At 47.2% G+C, this 20,450-nt stretch overlaps 1 protein-coding gene and 1 long non-coding RNA gene across 4 annotated transcripts in view; one reads left to right on the forward strand and one right to left on the reverse strand.

Moving 5' to 3' along the window:
* LOC123577687 lies at window positions 1-17,177 on the reverse strand. 2 transcript variants are annotated; one of them, XR_006702018.1, is made up of 3 exons: window positions 16,638-17,177; window positions 3,968-4,084; window positions 1-3,683 (listed from the first exon to the last, which is right to left on the reverse strand). It is a non-coding gene; the product is annotated as an uncharacterized LOC123577687 (long non-coding RNA). The 2 variants fall into 2 exon arrangements; XR_006702019.1 differs by having other exon boundaries at window positions 1-3,167; window positions 3,285-4,084.
* Window positions 17,178-17,194: 17 nt separating this feature from the next.
* The window catches only part of GAN (gigaxonin), a 52,308-nt gene continuing 49,052 nt past the window's right edge, over window positions 17,195-20,450 (forward strand). Inside the window, exon 1 of one of the 2 annotated variants that reach the window (XM_045439848.1) lies at window positions 17,195-17,570. In XM_045439848.1, the coding sequence (XP_045295804.1) occupies window positions 17,404-17,570 (167 nt within the window). In that variant the 5' untranslated portion in view covers window positions 17,195-17,403. The remainder of the gene's footprint in view (window positions 17,571-20,450) is intronic. The other variant, XM_045439849.1, reaches the window with a different exon arrangement.

Below are 20,450 nucleotides of genomic sequence, written 5' to 3' on the forward strand. Positions count from 1 at the left end.
AGGCTCCCCACTGGCAGCTCAGAACCATGATGGCCTGAGCTGAAATCTAGTGTCAGATGCTTAACCTACTGAGCCAGCCAAGCGCCCCAAACTACTAAATTCTTCTAATTGGAGCACATTATTTCATCTTTGGGACATGGCATGATGTATGCTATCCTACCACTGGACATTTAGGTTGTTTCCAATTTCTAACTATTAGAAATCATGCCAGATCGGTAACTTTGTGCACATGTTTCCGGAGTTCACCCTCTCTCCGCTCTGGATTCAAATGCTTGTTAATGATATTTTCTTTGGCTAGGTTCCCAACTTGGTATTTCTTGAGCCAAAGAGTAGAAAAACAAGGTTTTGGGTGTTCTTTGACAGGCCTAAGGTTTTGGTTTGATTCACAGGAAAATGAGAAGCCATTATAGAATGTGAGAGGTTCGCATGGTCAAAGTGGCTGTAGGGAAATCCACATTTCTCAACAAATAGGAAAAAAAGGGGTACATGGTAATATACCTTTCATCCAAATCCTCCCTTCTTCCTTTTCCCTGTTCTGTCTTCTCCGTATCTTTCCATTCTGTATAGACATTTGTTTTCTTTTTCCGGTATGTATTCACTTCACTCATTCGTTTATTTATTCATTCATTCAGTGATAACCAAGCCTATGTTGGCAACTGTCCTCAGGGAACTGTCCTCGGGGAACATACCAACACACTTCAGTGGAACGGTGGTAAGAAAATAGAACACCCCCGGGGACACCCAATGCTACCTTGAAATCCCTACCCACCCCTGGTTTGGCTGATATATGAAGGATGGCAGCAGGGAACTAGGGGAAATGGGCAATCCAGATAAAGAAACAGCCCTGTGCTTAGGCCTGGAATCAGAAGAGGAGTTGGAGAATTCAGAAAAAAACTTGAACTTTGGAGTAGAAAGTGGGCAGAAAAGACAAGTTTTCAGGCAGATCCCCAATTCATCTGTACTGAGGTAAGAAATGGAGAAATCTCCAGTAGCCTCTTCAAGGACAATCAGGGACTGAGAGTCATTCTTCTTAATAATACATTTTTGAGATCTAATCCATATACCATAAAATTCACTCATTGAAAGTATACAACTCAATGGTTTTTAGTCTATTCAGTGCTGTGTAACAATCACCACTAATTTTAGAACATTTTCATTGCCCCATGAAAGGAACCCTGTCCCCATTAGCTATCACTCCTCCTTCCACACCGTACCCCAAATTCTAGGCCACAAGTCTACTTTCTATTTCCATGGATCTCCCTGTTCCAGACATTTCATATAAATTGCATCACACAGTGTATGAGGGTTTTGTGACAGACCTCTTTCACTCAGCATAATGTTTTCACGTTTGTTTGTATTGTTGCATGAATCAACACTTCGTTTCTTTTGTGGCCGAATAATGTTCCCTTCTATGAATAGACCACATTTTGTCTATCCATGCATCAGGTGATAGACCTCTGGGTTGTTTACTCTCTTTGGTTGTCATGAATAATGCTGCTGTGAAGGAACATTCATGGACCAGTTTCTATGTGGACCTATGTTTTCATTCCTCTTATGTATATTCCTAGGAGCAAAACTGCCATGTCATATGATAACTGTATATTTGACATTTAGAGAAACTGCCAAGCTGCTTTTCAAAGTGACTGCCCCGTTTTACTTTCCACCAGAAATATATGAGCATTTCAGTATATCCACATCCTTCCTCATTTGTTACGCTCTGATGTTTTTATGTTAGCCATCCTGGATACAATGATGTGGTGTCTTGTGATTTTGATTTGCATTTCCCTAATAACTAATGATGTTAGACATCCTTCCATGTGCTTATTGGCCATTTGTATATCTTCTTTGGTGAACTACCTACTCAAATCTTTTCCCGTTTTTAGACTGGGGTATTTGTCTTTTTATTGTTGAGTTGTGAGGGTTCTTTATATATTATAGATGTAAATCCCTTATCAAGTATGTGATTTGCAATGTTTTCTCCCATTTTGTGGGTGATCTTTATTTTCTTGATGGTGCCATTTGAAGTACAAAAGTTTTAAGATTTTGATGAAGTCTACTTTATGTAATTTTTCTTCTGTTTCTTCTGATTTTGATGTCATATCCAAGAAATCATTACTTAGCCCATGGTCCCAAAGATATGTTACTGTTTGCTTTTATGAATTTGATGGCTTTAGCACTTACATGTAGGTCTATGATCCATTTTGAGTTAATTTTCGCAGACAGTGTGATGTGTATGGATATCCGGTTGTGCCAGCATCAAAGTCACTTTTTAGGGTTGATAAATCTTGCAGGCAGGAAATAAAAATGTGTCTCCTTTTCTTCCATCATTCCGTAGAAGATGTTTCCTTCAGCCAGCAAGAAGGAGCTGTAGGGCAGCTCTCCGGTGACCCCAGCGAGGCCCTGGTTCAGAAACGGGGAAGCCAAGATGGAAGGGCTCAGTCAGTGGTGGTTCCCATGGCTCCTCTGTGTTGGAGGCTTAATATCCTCCCTCCGTCTTCATCACTGGGTCTTGGCAAACTTCCAGGTAAGTCTAGCATGTGTGTGTTCAATTCACAGTCATATGCTCTGGTGGGATTTTCCGGTATTTTCTTTCTTTAAGTACATCCACTGTGTTCCAGGAGGGCGGAGGGTGACTGGTCTTCCTAGAGGTCCTAGCCCATCCCAGGAGGAAAAAGAGATGGTGGGCGGCTTTGAAGCTAGTGAGAAGCATGAGTTCCCTCATTTTGTCTTCAGTCAGCCATTGGGTTGAGCAAGCTAGAGACTTAGCCTAGTTCAAAGTTTGTTAAATTACCATTGGAATGAACATGGGAAGAACAGTGATGGCTACGTCACTCATGGGTCTTCTCTGGTAAGGGCAGGAACTGAGCTTTCTTATTACAGCAACAACTGTATAACAACAGCTGACACGTACTGACAACTCATGCTGTGCCAAGCACTGAGCCTAAGCACTGCATGTGCTGGGTCTCATATAATCCTCATAATGCCCCGGAGGTAGATCCTGGTACCATTCCCATTTTATGGATGAGAAAACTGAGTCTCAGAACAGTTAAGTGACTTGCCTAAGATCACACAGATGGTTCCGGAGACTCCGAAGTCCGACTTCTTGACCACTACTTTTATTGCCTGAATCTTACTCACTTCTCCACCTTTGGGGCTTAGTAAAGTGCCTGGGACAAAGAAGATACAAGTAATAGGACAGTGATGAGCACAGGGGCTCCAGGCTCACTGCCTGGGTTTTGATCCTCTCTGTTTCACCATCCATAAAATAGAGATAGTACTTGTACCTCATTCGAAGGGTTGTTGTGACATGTACACGAAGAGTGCCAGACACATAGTAGCTGCTCAATAAACTGTAGCCGTTGTATTAATGAGCCTTAAAACAGTCGAGAGGCTGAATCTTGGCTCCTGATAAGTCTCGGGACCTTTGTTAAGTTATTTAACTTCTCTGTGCCTCTGTTTCCTCAACTGTGACCTAAGGAGAAGAACAGAACGTATGTACCTCATAAGGGTACTGTGAGGATGAAATAAATCCAGATTCTTAAAGTCCTCAGAAGAAGTGCCTGCCACTTAGTCACCACAATCTGAATTAGCTGAGCTGATGCAGGCCATTCAGGCAGAGGATGCCACTCATAAACCCTTGAATGAAGGATGTTCCTCCTCTCTCTGGGCAAGACCTTCTCCTGCTGTGGTGAGATCAGAAGGGGTCAGCCTCCCAGGCACCCAGAGTCATCCAATCCACCCGGCTGGCCAGTGGCATCAGAAATGACATGAGCAGGTCACTGGCACACCCCCAATAGCTGCCGCACACTGACAGCCTAATTGGTCACGGGCAGGACACGGTTATGATGCTTAGAGAAAGGGTCTCTGAGTTACTTGGTTTGGGTTCGAATAGCAGCCGTCGCAGCCGTCTCCTAGGATCTATGCGACAACTAAAGGGATACTACGCATCAAGGGCACAGGACAGCACCTGGCACAGAATGGCAGTGGTCCGCGTGGCAGGCATTTTCGTCGGTTTGGTTCATCACCATATCCTTGTCGGAATTAGCACTGTTTTCTACGGCTGCTGGAACATATCACCACAGACCTGGTGGTGTAAAACAACGCAGACTTATTCCTACAGTTCTGGAGGTCAGAAGTCCAAAATGAGTCTTACAGGAATAAAATCAACATGCAGAAGGACAGCTCCCCTCTGGAAGCTGCAGGGGAGAGTCTGTTTCCTTGCCTCTTTCAGCTTCCTCATCCCCTGGCGCGGGGACTCACGCTTTTGTCCTCCTGGTTTAGCATCCCACTGCTTTCCTCCTTCTGTAGTCAAAGTCTCCCTGTACCTCCCTCTTATAAGGACCCATATGATGACACTGCAGCAGATAACTCAGGATACACTTTCTATCTAAAATCCTTAACTTCATGACGTCTGCAAAGTCCCTTTGCCATCTAGGTGACATTCACAGGTTCCAGGCATTAGGACCTGGATATCTTTGGGGACCATTATCCAGCCCACCCCTAGCACCTGGCTCATAATGCACTCGGTAAATCCCGGCCATGTGAACATCAGACGCTAAGTGGTGCCATCGGCATCACCTCGGCTGGGTCCTTTCAGGAAAGACCACAGCAGCACATCTGGCCTCCTTGCCTTCAGGTCCTACTCACATTTCACCTTCAGTGTGGCTTTTCTGGCCCCAAGTTAACTGCCACTTAACTCCTCCATCACACACACTCGTCATCCCTTTATCACATGGTTTAACGTAGTTTTCCCCGAAGCACGTTTGGCCTTCTAGCATACTGTAAAATTTATGTGTTTACTAGGGTTATTGGTATTTGTCCATCCTCCTCGCTGGAATGTAAGCTCAAGGATTACTTCAGGGCAAGGACTTTTTTGAGTTTTTGTTTATATTTTTGTAATGTTTACTTATTTTTGAGAGAGAGAAAGACAGAGCACAAGTGGGGTAGGGGCAGAGAGAGAGGGAGACACAGAATCTGAAGCAGGCTCCAGGCTCTGAGCTGTCAGCAAAGAGACCAATGCGGGGCTTGAGCTCACGAACTGCGAGATCACGACCTGAGCTGAAGTCGGATGTTTAACCAACTGAGCCACCCAGGCGGCCCTTGTTTTTCTTGTTAAGTTTATTTATTTATTTATTTAGAGTGTGTGTGTGAGCATGAGCGTGAGCTGGGGAGGGGCAGAGAGCGAGGGAGAGAGAGAGAGAATCCCAAGCAGAGCCCAATGTGGGGATCGAATTCACGAACCTTAAGATCATGACCAGAGCCAAAATCGAGAGTCAGATGCTTACCAACTGAGCCAGCCAGGCGCCCCATGGACTTTTCTGTTGTAGCCTCACACATCTTCTAGGGGTCTAGAACTGTACTTGGCACACGCAGGTGTTCAGTACCTGAGTGTTGAGTGAACATACGACCTGGATGGCCTGACCGAGTTTCTCTCAGCTGTGAGTCTGGTTCTTTATCTTTTAGGATTGATCATGGCTTTCATAACAATGAAGGCATTGCCTGTGGTGAGGCCAATCGATTCCAGGCAACCTAGGTATTATCCTGTTCACAGTCCCCACCCCATTCCATTAACACACTGGCAATTTTGATCTCTAAAACACACATAACCTCAATTCTTATCTCTGCCAATACTTGCGAAAGTCTGGGAGGGAAGTGAATGGTTTGGCTTTGGATTTTACTGGAAGATAAACTTTTGAGAATTCAGATGGTGTAGAGATGGAAGGGTAAGTTGACCCTGGCTGAAGTCACCAAGGTTTGTTGTATTGAATTATACTGTTTCTACTAGCTGGCCTGGAGGTAATGAGTTTGCCACTTCTGTGGTTGGCTGGCCTCAAGAGGTTGGCTGTAGAAAGGTCTTGAGCACTGACTGGGGGGCGGGGGGCATGGTGGAGGGGCTTCGGGGTGCCCATGAGCTTCCTGAAACTGCACGTGAACGTCTGTGTGTCTGTCTGTTCTTAAGGAGAGTAGAGCCCATTGCTTCTATAAGCTTCTTAGGAGGGAAAGTGGAGAACTTCTGCCCTGCCCCAGCTGGGAGGGCTCTGCGATCCTGGGACTCACGACACACAGCTCAAGTGAACAGGCTGTACACAGATCAGGGATGAGAGGCACGACCCCTTCCCCCCACTCCTAACCCTCAACAGGTCCCCAAGCTACTATGTTAAAGGTGCTGAACCAGGCACTGGTTCAGATCTCACGTTGACCAGTCGCATTTTGTGTAAGACTCTGGGTGCTTCTTGGGGCCTCAGTAGTTCTCCTTGGTAGACTGGGGACCGCTCTACTTCCTCTGATTTTGTGTGAATATGAAGGTTCTTCAAGGGTACAAAATGCTGTCGAATCGCATAGTATTAACGATAAAGAAAATATGTGCCTTTTTTTGTTATGTGGCAACAGACTGGCTCCCTCCCTACTCCATTTATCTGTCCAGCCATCCATCCAATAAGTATTCACTTCCTCACAACATTCACAAAAGCTACTGTGTATGTAACAAAAGCTTTATATAAAACACTAAGCCTCATTTTAGAAAATCATGAATAAACTGAGGTTCAGAGAGCTCAGGTTACTTGCTCAACGTCTAGAAAGTGATGGAGCAGAGCCTGATTGGAAACCTTATTGATGCAATGGCAACGTTCACCATGATCACCTAGCAAAATACTCCTGAAGGCGAGAGGGGAGGGGAGATACCCCCCGGAAGGAAGATGGGAGGACAGAGCACCTCGAAATCTATGTTTTACCTTAACATGCTTACATGTGTTACAGTGTACTTTGTATTATGCCCCTGCTTTTTTTAATATCAAAGAATTTCCCAGCAGTCTTTGCATACAAGTGATGCTCTGGGAAGGGGGTATACCCCAGGGTAGTTCTGCTACATTCCGCACCACAAACACCACTTTGCACGTCGGATGTTTGCTGTTTATTTTTGAGATTTACCTCCTGCGTGGGACTGGAGGAGGACAAGAGCTGAACCTGATTCCTTCTTGCTGCCTCCCGAGACCTTGTCCAGTATCCAGCGTGAAGTAAGTACACAGATCTTGAATCTGGCAAATACTTATTGAATGCCCGGCATGCACCAAGCCAGGTGCTATGGGAGATAGAGACAGATAGGACGTGCTCCCTGCTCTCGAGACAATTGCAACTGAGCTGGAGAGGCCAAGCTTCCAGAATCTGCTTGAAAAGGATCTTTCTGAGACTCTTGGCACAACATTTTTAAAAGCTTGGGACTATAATAGAGCAATAGAAGAGATGGTAGGTAATTAGACACCAAACAAAAAGTGTCATTAAATAGGACAAATTTCATGAAAAGTGACAACCTGTTCCTCTGGAAAGGCAGCATTGTGTCAAGTTAGCACAACTTGCAGTCACAAAGTACAAATTATCAATGATGAAATATGTATGCCTGTTTCCCAAGAGGGAAAGGCTGAGAGCCAAGTCACCTGCTCTAGATGCTATCTGTTTCGCCACAAGGGTCTGAGCCTCTGATTGCTTGGCCTGTGAGGGCCACGTTCAGAACTCGGGCAGCACACGTAAAGCCACGTCCCTTTCTGACAGACGTGGGTAGGTTCTGGGTTTATTAGAGTGAATTCTATTCATCAGATGTTCACTGAACTGACTGTGTCAGTACCGGCCATGCAGTGAGAGGCAGGGGTGCGTGATGAGGGCTCACACAGGGAGTCAGAATCCTGGCTCTTCCGTGAATCAGCTGGGGGATGTGGGACAGGGTTTCTACCTCTCTGAGCCTTGGTTTTTTAAACCACAGCATGGGATCCTAATACTTACCTCGTAGGTTGTTGTAAAGGTTCATTGGGGTGACAGACAAAAAGCTCCCTGCACAGGGAACTGTACTAAGACCTCCACAAATGGGCACAAGTAGAAGGGGCAATTGTGGCAAAATTAACGAAGTGATCTCTGATTTCCAGAAACCTTAGGTCTAGTGAAAAGACTAGTATGCTAACAGATAAAGGTCATTACTGTGATGGGTGTGACTGTTTTAAGTGAACATTTACTGAGCACTTACTATGTGCCAGATACTGTGTTAAACAACTGTAGCTGGATAATCCCATTTCTTCTGCACAAAACTCTATGAGGCAGGAACCACAATTGTTCCCGGTGGGGAACGTGAGGCGTAGGCAGGTTAAGTAACATGCCCAGGGTCACGGGGCTGGAAAGCAGTCAGAAGCAGGGTTTGAACCCAGAGGTCTGGCTCCAGAATGAGATCTCCAGGCACAACAATGAGAGAGAAGGGAAGCCCAGAGAGGCTTCACAGAGGCGATGCTAAAACGGCGAGCAGTTTTTTGGGCACCAGAGTCATGTGAGAAGGCGCCCAGGCAGGAGGGAGAAGCAGAGGCAAAGAGCTGGCAGGACGAACAGCTTGTTCTGTCCAGGAATCCAGGTGGGTGCGTGCAGGGGGGTTGGGATGAGGGTGGTGGGGATCTGGAAGATGAATGTGGGGATGCAGGGGCAGACAGCGTGACACCTCAGATGCCAGGCATGGGGACTTGGCCTTTTACCTGGAGGAAATAAGGGGCCGATGAGGGATGAGGAAGACAGGGTCGCTGGCAGGTAGGGAATGCACCTATCTGCTAGGCTCAGAGAGACATGACTCTGGCTGGTCTATTTGAATGGGCAGGCTGTATCACATTTTCCAACTGAATTACTAACTTTCTAGCTATTATATGTGTGCGAGTTTCCCCTCTCCTCTCCTGGCCACTCAGTTCCTTAAATGTTGACCTTGACTGCTTTCCTTCTCCTGCAAGTGCCCGGCAAATGTAGGTACTAAAAGAATCTGTTAAGTGAATGAGTGATCAAGAGCATGAATGGGGGTCCTGGGAGGCTCATGTGGTTGAGCGTCTGACTCTTGGTTTCAGTTCAGATCATGATCTCATGGTTTGTAAGTTCGAGCCCCACACCGGGCTCTGCGCTGGCAGCATGGAGCCTGCTTGGGATCCTCTCTCTTTCTGTCTCTCTGAGCCTCCCCTGCTGTCTCTCTCTCCCAAGATAAATAAATACACTTTAAAAAATTATTTTTTAAAAAAAGCATGAGTGAATAAATGAGTCTCTGAAGAACTAAATTGTGAGCTGGACTTAAGAAAATGCATACAGCCGAGGTGGATCACAGACCTAAATGTGAAAGGGAAACAGAAAAGTTTCCAGAAGGGGCACCTAGGTGGCTCAGCTGGTTGAGCGTCTGACTTCAGCTCAGGTCCTGATCTCGTGGTTCATGAGTTTGAGCCCCGTGTCGGGCTCTGTGCTGACAGCTCGGGGTCTGGAGCCTGCTTTGGATTCTGTGTTTCCCCCTCTCTCTGCACCTCCCCCACTCATGTTCTGTCTTTCTCTCAAAAAATAAACATTAAAAAATTAAAAAAAAAAAAAACAAAAAACAAGAAAAGCTTCCAGAAGAAAGCACAGGAAAGTATCACGGTGGTCGCAAAGAGTGTCCAACAGACCATGAAAGAAAAGCACTAGCCATAAAAGGAGGTAATAATAAACTCCACTTCATTAAAATTAAGAAGATCTGTTCATCCAAGATGACATTTAGAGAGTGAAAGGCAAGCTGCAGACAAGGAGAAGAAATGTGCATTTCCATATATATGATAACTCCTAAAAATCACTTTGAGAAGTGAATTTTTAAAAATGAGGCACTACCGGGGCGCCTGGGTGGCTCGGTCGGTTGAACGTCCGACTTTGGCTCAGGTCATGATCTCACGGTTTGTGAGTTCGAGCCCCGCGTCGGGCTCTGTGCTGACAGCTCAGAGCCTGGAGCCTGTTTCCGATTCTGTGTCTCCCTCTCTCTGGCCCTCCCCTGTTCATGCTCTGTCTCTCTCTGTCTCAAAAATAAATAAACGTTAAAAAAAATTAAAAAAAAAATGAGGCACTACTTGAATAAGCACTTAAATAGTGTGTTTACACACATGCATTTAATAAATAAATACACACATACATATATGCATATATTAACATACATACGTAACCTACACATACCACTACACACCCACCAGAATGGGTATCATTAAACGACCAACACCACCAATTACAGAAGGATGTGGAACAGCTGGAACGCTCACGCACGCCTGGTGCGAGTATCATTTGGTGCGACCACTTTGGAAAACCGTCTGCCAGTATCTACTGAAGCCGAACGTGAGCTGGCTCTATGACTCAGCAATTCAACGCCTGCGCATATCCACATGAGAGGCAAGTGCCCACAGCCCACCCCGAGACCTGTTTAGGAACGTCCATAACAGCTCTATGGTAATAGCCCCAAACTGGAAACAATGCAAACAGCCATCAACGGGAAAATGGATAAGTGTATTGTGGCATATTCACATGGTGGTATAGTCACAGTTATAAACAAAACAAAACAAAACAAAAACCCACCTTGCTATAGGCAACAAAACGAAAGAATTTCAAAGGTGTTGTATTGGGTGAAAAAAAGCCAGACACTAAGGTCCAAGAACGGGAAAAGCCAATCCATAGGGATAGACAGGAGACCGTGCTTTCCTTGGGGAGACGCGTCTGGGTCACCGGAGAAGTTCTTTCTCTTGATCCGGGTGGCGATTGCACAGGAGTACTCATACGCAACACTTCACTGAGCTGTACCCTCAAGATCAGTGCACTTTATGTTATACCTCAATAAAGAGGTGTTGAAAGATAATATATATACTAAAGTGTTAGAAAAGTGCTGACGAAGAGGTCTGCCATATTTTGAAAAACGTAAGAGTGAATTTAAATGTTAAAACAATAAAACTAAAGACATGCAGCATGAAATAAAAGGACTGGAATGGGGGCGAGGGGGTCGGCTCAAGAGCCGGAGCAGGAAAAGGAAGTGTCCGAGGGAGTCAGAAGACAGACCAGGGCCACGTCGAGGTGAGCACTGACATCAGGGAGAAACCATCAACCCAGACCCGTGTGGACATGGTGGCTGGGGCCCTGACTGCAGAGGGGAAGAGCCTAGATTCTGATGTGCAAGTCGGCTCAAAGCTGATCATCCCTGCGGTGGGCAAGGATGCCACTGAAAACCAGGTGGCGACAGCGACAAGGGACATGAGGCTCAGCATGTACTGAGCGCCTACCACGTGCCACGCCCCGTGGTCAGTGGTCAGTGCCTCACTGCAGTCTTCTCATGTTTACTCCTCACGACCACTCTGTGAAGGGACTCTGGTTACCCCCAGTTGACAGGGTGAAGTCACTTCCTTGGGGTCTCCAAGGACAAGAGAAAGAGACTCCGGGCAGGCAGGAAATCCAGTGAATTTAAGGAACTGAGACGACTTCAGACATTTGAACAGGTCTGAGGAGCAAATTACTCATGAGATACAAAGTGTGCAGGATAAACCAGCTCGTGGTACACCCAGCAGTGTAGTGACCAGAATCCGAGGAGAAGAACAGAGACGGAGTACTTTTTGTATGCTTTCGGGTAGATCAACAACATACAGTGACCAAAGTAAATTTAAAGGGCACAGTGTGCCAAGAGGGTGTGCCTGGAAGGGGGACAGTAAAGGTTGTTGCATGGAACTTGGTTTGAAAGTAGCTATTGGGCTGGCCTGTGCCCAGAGCTGTTATATTGTGACGTCCCAAGATTTGTAACTTTCCTTTCATGTCCTTTGAGTCACTCTTAATAATTCACCTTCCTCCACCTTGGCAATGTCAGGTTAGGCAGCAAGGGTTGAAAAGATCCAGCTTTCCTTTCCTCCTCCCCCACCTTCCTTCCGTTTCTTTCTTTCAAGAAGTATATACTTATTACATATATTATTTAACACGCATTGTTTTAGAGGCTGAGGATACAGTGATAAATAAAACAGGAAGTTCCTACCAGGCCTCATGAAGCTTGTATCATAGTCAGAGGAGATACACAATATGCAAATAAACATACACAGTTTTATGCAGCAAGGAAAAATGAAGTTAGCTAGGTGGAGGCCTTTCTGAGGAGTTGACATTTAAGCTCTGATCTAAGTAGAATGAAAGAACAAGTTATGAGAATGTGAGGAGACTTCCAGGCTCAGAAAGCAGCCAGTGCAAAGGCCCGGAGGTGGGCGTATTTGAAGCTTGGTCAGGCAAGAGCGAGAAGGCCGGTTTGAGGGGCACGTGCGTGGCTCAGTTGGTTAAGCGGCTGACTCTTGATCTCAGCTCATGTCATGATCTCGAAGTTTGTGGGATCCAGCCCCTCGTTGGCTCTGTGCTGACAGCATGGAGCCTGCTTGGGATTCTCTCTCTCCCTCTCTCTCTCTTCTCCTCCTCTGCTCACTCACTCTCACACTCTCTCAAAATAAACTCAGGAAAAAAAAAAAAAAAGGCTGGTTTGGTTAGTGCACACTGAGGAAGAGGAAAGTCATAGAAATGAGGTCACAGAGGAAGGAAGAGCTCACATAGGGCTTTTGTAAGCCACGGGGAAGCCATTGGAAAGTTTGCACTTGGAAGCAACTTGATCTGATTAGCGTATGGGGAGAAAGGACTCATAAGGAGGCAAGAGAAAAGCAAGGGGAGCACTGGGAGGCCGCCGCAGGAGTCCAGGGGGAGTTGATCAGTGGCTCTCCCAGAGCAGTACTGGCAGGGGTTGTGAGGCTAAGGCTGCATTCAGGACACAGTCTGCATAAAGAGCTGCAGGGTTTGCTGGGGAAGTGGATGAAGGGTGTGAGAGACAGAGGTCAAGGATGTCCCTAAGTTTCTGCCCTCTGTCCTTAAACGAATGATGCTGCCACTGATTTTGGGAATGAGCAGGTTGAAGCGGTAAAACCAAGAGTTAAATTCATAGTTGCGGATGCCTATTAGATACTCACTTGGAGATGTTAGCAGGCTGTTGCTTGGTGTTCGGTGGGGTAATCTTCGAAAACATCCGAAGTAATCCCTTACGGACAGAAAAATCTCAGTTCTCCCTAGTTACTAACATTTATTCCTTCAGCAAATATTTACTGAGCCCCTACTGTGTATCAGGCACTGCACTGGGTGCTGAGGAGTATAGCATAGATTTGGTCAGAAACACTCACTGTCTTCATTACAACTTAATTAGTTGACTGGTTTCTGAGACACCTCTCTGAATATTGTGTAAATACGCGGAATCGACTCTCTAGAGTTATAAATACTGAGATGTTCTCTGACTCAGCAATTTGGAAGAGCTTAGATTTTCCGAAAGAAAGGAGCTATAAATAGATTTGGACAAATGACAGACTTACCCATAAAATATGTGAAGACCGCCTTCAAACGAATCAGAAGGGACTGTCTCAACCAAATTCATGTTTATGAAGAGTCAACTTGGTGTAATGGAAAAGCTTACAGGGCTGGAAGGCAGGAGCTCGAGGCCTGCGTTCTTCTCCGACTAGGTCGCATGTATGACCTTGGCTGAGTCCTTGGCTCATCTTGCTTCCGTGTCCTCTCCAATAAATTGAATCTGAGAGCCAGTGTTTTCTCTAGAGCCTCCTAACTATTGTTGTTTTCTTTGCATTATTATTATTTTTTTTTTACTGGACTCTCCCTCCTCTTTCCAACACTTACTAAAAACCAAAACCTCAAACTCCAAGGTGATTCTTCTCTTCTTCAAGGGCTCGTTGTTCAAAGCAAGATAAACCTAGATTTCCCCTCCTCCCGCCCGGCTTTTTGCAAATGGAAAGAAAATGTTTTTTTCTGATTGTAGAAATGATACGTGTGCTTCCTGAAAATCACAAAGACAGTAAAAAGTCTCTGCAGTGATCCACTGAGGCAACCATGTCTGTTTTCACCATCATTGTATCTGCAATGTATCACATGGCAGTTACTTAATAGATATTTGTTGAATGAATGACTTCTGCTGATATCTTGTGAACACCCTTTTTAGTCTCCCGACAGGAGGAGGGGGAGGAGAAAATTCTTTCTCTGGGGGTTGTTTAGCCACTAAAGCAGGAGGGGCCACTTAGTCCCAGAGACTGACATGGCTGGGACCATACCGGATCTCAAATGACTCGTTTCACAACAGCTGAGGTCGGAAATCTATGGCATGCAGGGAAACAATCACACCAAAGACACCATTCTGATGGCCGTAAACAGTATCACGGGCGGCACAGTTTGAGCAATAACAAGAAAGGCTACACAACAGTCCAAGGTCTAACCGGGAGTGGCTCCTGCAGGCTGTGCCCCACAAGCCTTCCTCCCACGTGTGGGTGCTCTTGCTTTCCTACACAAGGCAGGGGTTTCTCGTGGCACCTGAGCTGAACTCAACACTTGATTGAAAACCTAGCATTCTTTTGATTGTTAACTCGCCTCTTGGTAAACCAAGATGGTTTTCTGATTACTTCAGGAAATGAATGAAAGCCAGAAGGTGTCTGTAGACACATGCTTTATCTTTTTCTCCCAAATGGAAGTGGTGGCTGATGTTGAAAAACTGGGACATTTGACCTGTGAATTTCAGATCTCTTGAAAAACCCCTGCATTTGGCACCACGGGGTCCTTATCCCATGGGGCAGTCAGCTAGGGCTGAGGGGCAGCCTCTTGCTCTTGACAGGGTGTTCAGCTCCCTGCCATCCTGCTGTGTTCCATCCTGCCTACTGTGCTCATTGACCCAACTTGCTACCTCTAACTAATTATGCAAAAGCGCTCGAGGGGCATCTATGAAGTACCAGGCACTGTGCAAGTCCCTTGGAACACGAGTGAATTCAACACAGCTCCGACCTTGGAGGAGCTCGCAAACCAACAAAGAAACTGGTTAATTACAGTGTGGTAAGGGGATAAAGCGCAGCCCAGAAAGCAGGAACATGGCACAGCACAGGGACAATGCCCTGCGAGGCTGTTTGGAGGTTCCTTGAAGGTCATGTTTGTGCTTGGTTTTGAAAGATGAGTTATTCAGGCGGGTGGGATGGTGGTAAATATTGCAAACAGCGGGGGTGCTTTTGAAAGCATATATGAGGTCTTTTGCTGATCTGACCATCTCAAGCCAGCAACTTTTCCCTGGTTGATGCAGGTCTGTCTACAACCCTCTGCCCAGGTGTTTTACCCCTCCACCCCTTCCTTCCTTCCTTCTGTCAAAATGCCAGAGAATGTTCACCTCTACCAGGAAGAGCCTACCTGACTAATCCCCACTCACTTCCAGTTATTTCAACTAACGCAACACCCCCATTCTGGGGAAACTGGTTACCTGAGGGTGATTCTGTTATTTGAACTCTTTGTTTTGGAACCTTCTGATAGTTGGGAGAGTAAACCAGCATTCCAAGCAATTAATAAGTATTTATCAAATATCTACATTGTAGAGAACTCTCTCTGTCACATACATCATTTTTGATCCCAACAGCAACCCAGTTGAGAATGAAGACAAAGACAAATAAACTAAAAACAGAAAAGATAAAATTCAGAAAACATTTATTAAGTGCTCGTTATTCACAATTTTGTCAATCCCCCCATGCATCCCTCCTAGTAGTGCTCAGTGGATGACACTGAGCACTGCTAGGGCCAAGCACTGTGCTTAGCACCTGGAAATCGAGCCACTGAAACATATAAGCTGGCAGGTGACATGGATAAAGAAACCCATTTATAATAAGTTACCTGCCAGAGCAGTTTCAAAGGACAACAACAACTGGGGGAAAGGAGTGTCGACCGCTCCCAGGGATATGGGGCAGGTATCATGGAGAAGTCTGAGCTGCTTATCTTGTTTTTTATTTTTATTGTGACATTTTACAACATACACAGAAATACGGAGACTAGTACAACGAAACTCCACGTACCCACAACCTGCTTTAACAATTAGTAACTCATAGACACTCGATTCATCTGTACCCTCACCCGCTTCCCTCCATCCCTTCATTTGGTTTTGAAGCCAGCCCTAGACATTTTTATTTCACTCATTTTATAAGCTGAGTTTGAAGAAGGAACTGGAAAAGTCTAGACCTTCCACTAATAGCTTCCTTTTCCCCAATTATTCTTCTGCCAGCGACTCCAAAGCCTTCGCTAGTTCAGGGTAAAGACCCATGGCTGCATTGGACCCTTTGAGCTGGTTGAAAGAAAAGACTGAACAGATCCAGTGAAAACCCCATCCTGCCTTATCTGAAATGCTGTTCATTCTTCAGGTGCTTGGTCCTAATTAATAATCCTTCAGAAAAATTGCTTAATTCTTTAGAAGCTTATTGAGGGTTGTACAAATGACCTAATGTTTGTACAATTAGGTTGTACAAACAACATAGTGTTTGTACAAAACGGTGGCTACATTCCACATTCCCATGTGCCCTTAACCTCCGGGGAGGGGACCTCAGACCATATGGGCTTGCCCTGGGGACGGAGCTGACTCAAAGTTGCTTCCTGTCACATCCTTGATCTTCACGGGGTTGGGAACCTAGTCCTATGTGGACATCTGATCTCTATGCCCTCCAGCCCTTCAGCGTCTCCTGTCTGTCTGATGGGTACCGACATCCACGCAGTTAGTCAACCCAGAACGTTGTCCAGGACTCCCTCTCCCTCACAATTCTGCCTGTTCCTTTAAAAGCATCCATTAATATCCACTTACATACACCAAGATCCTTCGATTTAGGTCCCCAGACCCTTCCTTCAAGTACTGCAATTATTTAAGCATCTTTCTGCCTTTAGCACCACCCTCCTCATTCTCCACGCAGCAGCTGGGTCATCTTTATAAAACACCCTGTTTCAAACGCTTTCATAGTTCCTATCCCCTACAGAATCAAGCCCATGCTCCTTACCGTCGACAGGGAGGCCCTGCAAAAATAAGCTTTCTTGCGTGCTTCTCCAGCTTCGTCTGCTTTATTTCCTTCCCTAGCCTGCAACCAAATGCTCTTTTTGAGGGTCTGCTTTCTCGGGTCTGCGCTCTTACCTGGGAAGCGCCCTTTCTTTCGGGAATAATAAAAGCTACACCTACTGCGCCCTTTTTTACACGCGAGAGCTCACAAGAGTCCACGACACCACCGAGAAGCCATCACCTTCCTTTTGCAGATGGAGAAAGTGAGGATGGACGCCTTACCCACGGCCACACAGCTACTGAGTGGAAAGCCGAGGCTCGGATTCAGACTCGCGGCGCTAGAGGCCCGGGGCTTAACCACAGAGTCCCAGCCTGCCCGCACACCCTCCACCGCAGCAGCTACAGCTCCCGGCGAACGACAGCCCCCGGCTGCGCGGGGACCGCTACCAGCTGGGCCAGGGGAGGAACGAGGCTTCTGATTGGCTGCCTCCGGCGACTACTGGCGAGAGGGAGGGACCGAGGGCGCGGGGGCGTCGCGGAGAAATGACGCAACGCCGCGGCTCCTTAAAGGCGCCAGCCCCTAGCGCCGCGGATGGCGCAGGCGCGTTCCGGGGGCTCCCGCTTCTTCTCCGAGCGCTGAGAGCCGGGCCGGACGGGCGCGCGCGCGCGCGGACTGTGCAGACAGGGCGCGCGCCGGACGCGGGCAGCTCGAGGGGTCCCGCGGGGCGGCTGGGGCAGCTGGACCGGACGGCTGACAAGCGGGCACCGCGATGGCAGAGGGCAGCGCCGTGTCCGATCCTCAGCATGCCGCGCGTCTGCTGCGAGCGCTCAGCTCTTTCCGCGAGGAGTCCCGCTTCTGCGACGCGCACCTGGTCCTCGACGGGGAGGAAATCCCGGTGCAGAAGAACATCCTGGCGGCGGCCAGCCCGTACATCAGGTGAGGACCGGGCCGCGGCGGGCCGGGCGGGGCCGCGCTGCCCGGAGCCCGGGGGCGGGCCGGGCCGGGCGTGTCCCCGGAGCCCCTGGTCCCCGCCAGCCGCCCAGGTCCCCCCCACCCCCAGGCCGGCCACCGCCCGGCGCGCTGTCCCTGCCGGCGGACACCCTGCCGGGCCCCCCGGGACGGTCCCTTAGCTTCGGCCGCCCTCGAGCCGGGGCAGTGCTCCCTGGCGACCCCCGCGGAGCCGGGCCGCTGCCGTCCCGCCCTCCCTGCTCCGTTGACCACCGCCCGGCGCTCGCCCGGGCCTCCGGGCCGCCGACGCCCCCGGACGCCGTCCTGGGCCGGCCCGGGACCCGCACCCGCACCCGCGAGCAGGGCGGGGCCTCGCCGGGGCCCGGCCGGCGGAGCCCGGCTGAAGTTTGCCCGCCGCTCGCCTCCGGATCGCGCAGTGGGCCGGGCCGGCGCGGCGAAGCGAGCCGGGCGCGTCTCTCCCGAGGAGAAGCCAAACAAACACTTCCTCGCCGGCTGTGGGCGGAGGGGAAGCCCCGCGGGATCGTGTCCCTAGGATCAGCGATCGACCCCCCAAGGCCGAAGTTCTTGTCAGACGTGCCTTCTTACACTCCCAGTGGGCGCTGCATGTAAAAGGAGGGCTGTGCGTTATGGACACACGTTAAAATAAGCTGCAGCTAATTTTAGAGCTCTTACTGTAATTCTCAGGATGCGGTCACAACGGAGGATCGTGAGATTTTGAGAGACTCAGAGGGCATTCTAAAACTTCAGTGAAACAAAGCTTAACCTGATATGCCAGCTCAACTAACCAGGTTAATTAATTAAAGGTTGATTAAGATAGTGCTTAACCAGGTATACCGGATCTTGCAGGGGACTGTCGTTTGGTAGAGCAACTTTCTTGCAAACTGGGTTGCTCTTTTAATAAAAGGGAGGGGGGAAAACGCTACAAGCTGAAGAAACTGTCCAGTAAGCTGGTTAAATATAGACTCATAGTAGAGAATGTCACTAGAATTGACAGGTCAGAAAAAGCAAAAAGAAGTGTAAGGTATTCTTACTGCTTTGTCCCAGCAGAACTCAGCCCCCAAACTCCATTTTAACCTTTGCATTAGGAGATACCTGTGCTAATTCAGAAGCAGTCCAAGCGCTCTCCTAACTTCTGGCTGTGTTTTGTAAATCTCCCTGCACTCTTTGTGGATGTAAAGGTGGGATGGGGGTAGGGGGGAGTCTTTGTTAGTATGGAATTTGGATTGTCACTGGGATGGACAGCACCTAGCTGGCAGCTGAGAGGTTTGAGCAAACCGTATCAAACTGGAATCAGGAGGTCAGAGTGTTCCCTGTACCCAAAGGATTCCCTGTTTGGGGAAATGCTAAGGACGGTTACTTTAGATGCATTATTGTTGTCGTTCTCTAAGAGGCGTCCAGCAGGCTTTTAAGAAAATTGCAAATTGCCAGACACATGCTGTGTATCCCTTTCAGTGCCTGAGCTCCACACCACTTACACTGTTCATATACTCACTTTGCCTGCCTTCCCCAACCACGCTGTAAGCTCCATGAGGCCAGGGAGTTTTCTTTTGTCCGTTTCTGTATCCCTGGCAGCCAGAGAGAACGGCGCATGTGTTGAATGAGTGATTACCTGCCTTTCTTCCCCAGCAGGTGGGCCATTACATGACTGGCTCGGTTATATTTCATTTCAGACGCCCAGTTATCCGTAACTGGGAAGAGCCCTGTGCCTGCTTTCCCAATCCGGCTACTCTTATAGCTGGGAGCTGTTGGTAGATGACTTAATCTCGGCTTCAGCTCACTAGTCTGATAAATGAGGGATAAAATGTGTCTTCGTCTCATTTAATCTTTGACCTGTGCAGGAGTATGTAATAGTGTTTGAACTCTCCAGGTCTGCATGCGGATCCACAAAGGTAGATCGCTGCTGTGTCTGCTGCATTAGAAAACGTGGGGGATTGACTTGTCACGTGTTGGCAAATAATGAGAATATTTAGTAATGTGAAATGGTACTCATTAATAAAAGCAGTAATTTCTTTGTTAAATATTGCTAGTCAAAGTGGCCAAGTGAAAGGGACTTCAGATCTTCACTGCTCTAATTCTGCTACTTTCCAAATAAGGAAATGGGGTTCAGTGGGCCTTAGTGATTTGTATTATGATGAAGTTGCTCGTTCTTAGTGGGTGAAGTCAGATTAGACTCCTGGTTAATGACACCTTGTCTCGTACCCATTTATGATACCAAGTTACAACATTACTCGTATTTAACTCTTCTTTTTGCAACCTGTACTACTTATCAACTCACAATATGTTATCATTTAAATGTACTTTTACACACTATCTCATTCTGATTTTCATTTTTAACCGTCTTGTTCAACGGATAGGACAGATATTTTTGACATTTTATAGATGAACCTGAATCAGTGTATGTTTTTGTCAGTGACTCTTTTAAGTTTATTTGGCTGTTGAAGTGGTGTTCTTGGGAGTATTTTAAAATGATCAGTCTCAGGGTGCCTGGGTGGCTCAGTGGGTTGAGCTTCCGACTTTGGCTCAGGTCATGATTTCAGGGTTCGTGAGTTCAAGCCCCACGTCGGGCTCGTTGCTGCCAGCGTGGAGCCTGCTTTGGATCCTCTGTCACCTTCTCTCTCTGCCCCTTCCCTGCTTGTGCTCTCTCTCTCTCTCAAAAATAAATAAAAAACATTTAAAAAATGATCAATCTCAAAACTACTTACAAGTAATTTGATTTATCTGTATTACTACTTACAAATGAACTATTTAATAATTTTTGACATCAGTGATATCCAGCTTTCATAACATATCTGTTTGTTTTTTTTTTAAGTGTATTTATTTTGAGGGACAGTGAGAGAGAATGAGTAG

Source organism: Leopardus geoffroyi, chromosome E2, assembly GCF_018350155.1.
Source record: "Leopardus geoffroyi isolate Oge1 chromosome E2, O.geoffroyi_Oge1_pat1.0, whole genome shotgun sequence".
NCBI lineage: Eukaryota > Metazoa > Chordata > Mammalia > Carnivora > Felidae > Leopardus > Leopardus geoffroyi.